Below are 2,267 nucleotides of genomic sequence, written 5' to 3' on the forward strand. Positions count from 1 at the left end.
CCTCCGGCGTGCTGCGTGGTACCCGGCGCGCCTGGCAGATGCCACGGTGCAGCCTCAGCCCTTCCCTTCTCCCCGCTAACACCCGCATCCATCCCCCAAATTCACCCACCCAGCCACCGAGCCCCCCAGCGCTCACTCCCAAAGCACCCGACTAACCCCCAGGCAACGGGAATTTTTTGGACTCTGCCAGGGCACGTGCCTGTCAGTAACCTCAGAAGTTTCAATTCCAAGAAGAGAGCCAGTTAATGATTACCTAATTGGCTGCACTGAAGGTGCAGGCTTGGGTAAAGTCTGTCTGCAGCAGGGCGAGTGCTGAGAAAAGCCCTGCGTCCTGCCACTGCTGCTCAGGGAACAGGTTAATTATTCGCTTGCCTTCAGGTTCATTCACCTCCGCCACCTCTTGGGGCTGCCCGCATCCTTCCCAGACACCCCGGCACTCACCTGGTGTGAAACCAGGCTCCCAAGAATGGGATGAACTGGTTTGAAGTGGGAACTGGCTGCTTTAATCTATACTGGGTTTCTAGCATCCCCTCCAACGTCAGCTCAACCTTGCTACTCAGATCCCCACCATAAGAAGGGCTTGAGCTTCAGCTTATTCTAGGGAAGGCTTAAAATGCAGGCTAAATTTGCAGGAGGAGGAGGAGGCGGATTATTACAGCAGGTGGGAGTCTCTAGCTCAGGCCGGATCCTGCTTGGGTGCTGTACAAACACAACCCAGAGCTGTCTCTGCTCTAACACTGCTCCCGGACTGGCAGGAGGAAAGGTGCTGAAGGGTGCACGGAGATGCCTCCATCCCACCCGCTCTTGGGGGCTTGGCCATGAGTTCGCTTGCAGAGGGATCATGATCCAGAAGTGGCCGCGTGGCCGGATCCAGCCCCAACACCATCCCCAGCCCCACTCACCAGCCCTAGACCCCTGCAGAGGCTTTACCTGGGAACCGGGGCTCTTCCCCCCAGTCCCGTATGGGGAAGACTTAGAGACGGGTGGGCAGCGGATGCCCAAGCCAGAGCCTGGCTCTTTGGGATCCCTCTGCCTTTACCTGGGATTGGATACCTTTGGGCTGAGATCCGTCTTCACGAGGGTGAGGTATTTGTGCAGCTTCTGCCAGAGGATGGGCTTGGGGAGGCTCCCGTTGGCGTGGATGGCGTGTACCCGGGCCATCTCCTGGGCCACCAGCCTGGAAGGAAAGAGGGATGCACGGGTGAGAGGTGGCTGTGCAGCAGCAGCCCCGAGAGGAAAGCTCCTCAAAACCAGCTTTGAGACATCTCAAGAGGGGTTCACCGAAAGCCACGTTTAAAAGCGCAGGGTCAGCACAGCTGAAACTCTCCTCCATTTCAGCTGCGAGCCTCTGACGCCTTTTAAGACCCTGTCTGGGTCAAAAGCAGCATTCACCTTTCTAGGGCAAGTTCAGATAAAAGCCGTGGTTCTCATGCAATCTCTATTCTCCAAAAGCTGATGCTTTAAAAACACGGTGATAAACCCGGCTGCAGTTTGGCCCATTTATCCCCCAGCACCACCCAAGTTCGTGCACATCGGCGATGCTCGAGCACCGTTCTGGAGCAAAGGCAGCTGGAAACATGGAGCAAACCCCTCGCCGCTTTCCCCATCCCACGTTTCCTCCCCGGACCCGCACACCTGAAGATGTGGGGGTCCCGCACGTGGTTGGGTCCCAGCGCGATGCCCGGCAGGAACTGGTAGCAGAGCCCGTTCTGGAAGGCGCAGTAAAGGTCGGGGGCGCAGCCGTGGGCACGCAGCACCTGGAAGTTCCTCAGCTCTGTCTCCCGGTCCACGAACAGCTCCGTCTTCCTGCCGTAGACACGGACCAGCACCGCGTCCGCCATGCCCTCGTCCGTGTAGCAGGCCACGAGCTTGTTGGTGATGCCATCGGTGAAGAGCTGGAGGGGGAGAAGGGCGGCAGAGCCGATGCCTGTACATCCCTGCCATGCCAGCCGGGCATGGGGGAAACCCCCTTCCCACCAGCAGACCCCAGGGAGAAGGCAACGTGGCAAAGGCAGTAACAGGCAATGGGCAAAAGAAAGCACGAAGCAGCAGTGCCCACAGCAGCCAGGAAAGCTCCCGTGGCAGGCGGCACGAGTTTGCAAGGCCTTGAGGCTCAGGCGTGAACTGGGGCTCTGCACGGGGCCACAGGCACGAGGCTTCAGCTGCACAAAGCTGGTGATTTGGGTGGAAATCCTGCCATTTGAGGCCGGGTCGCTGATAGGCAGGGACGTCTCTGCTGGGGACGTCTCGTGTCATTGCTCTGATGG

At 58.9% G+C, this 2,267-nt stretch overlaps 1 protein-coding gene across 1 annotated transcript in view; it reads right to left on the minus strand.

The window, feature by feature from the left end:
* The window catches only part of ETNK2 (ethanolamine kinase 2), a gene marked incomplete at its 5' end in the record, with an annotated part of 4,266 nt that extends 2,371 nt beyond the window's left edge, over window positions 1-1,895 (minus strand). Inside the window, 2 exons of the mRNA XM_009574957.1 lie at window positions 1,040-1,177; window positions 1,636-1,895. Of these exons, the coding sequence (XP_009573252.1) occupies window positions 1,040-1,177; window positions 1,636-1,895 (398 nt within the window). The remainder of the gene's footprint in view (window positions 1-1,039; window positions 1,178-1,635) is intronic.
* Window positions 1,896-2,267: the final 372 nt, after the last annotated feature.

This window comes from Fulmarus glacialis, unplaced genomic scaffold (genome assembly GCF_000690835.1).
Source record: "Fulmarus glacialis isolate BGI_N327 unplaced genomic scaffold, ASM69083v1 scaffold29673, whole genome shotgun sequence".
Classification (NCBI taxonomy): Eukaryota; Metazoa; Chordata; class Aves; order Procellariiformes; family Procellariidae; genus Fulmarus; species Fulmarus glacialis.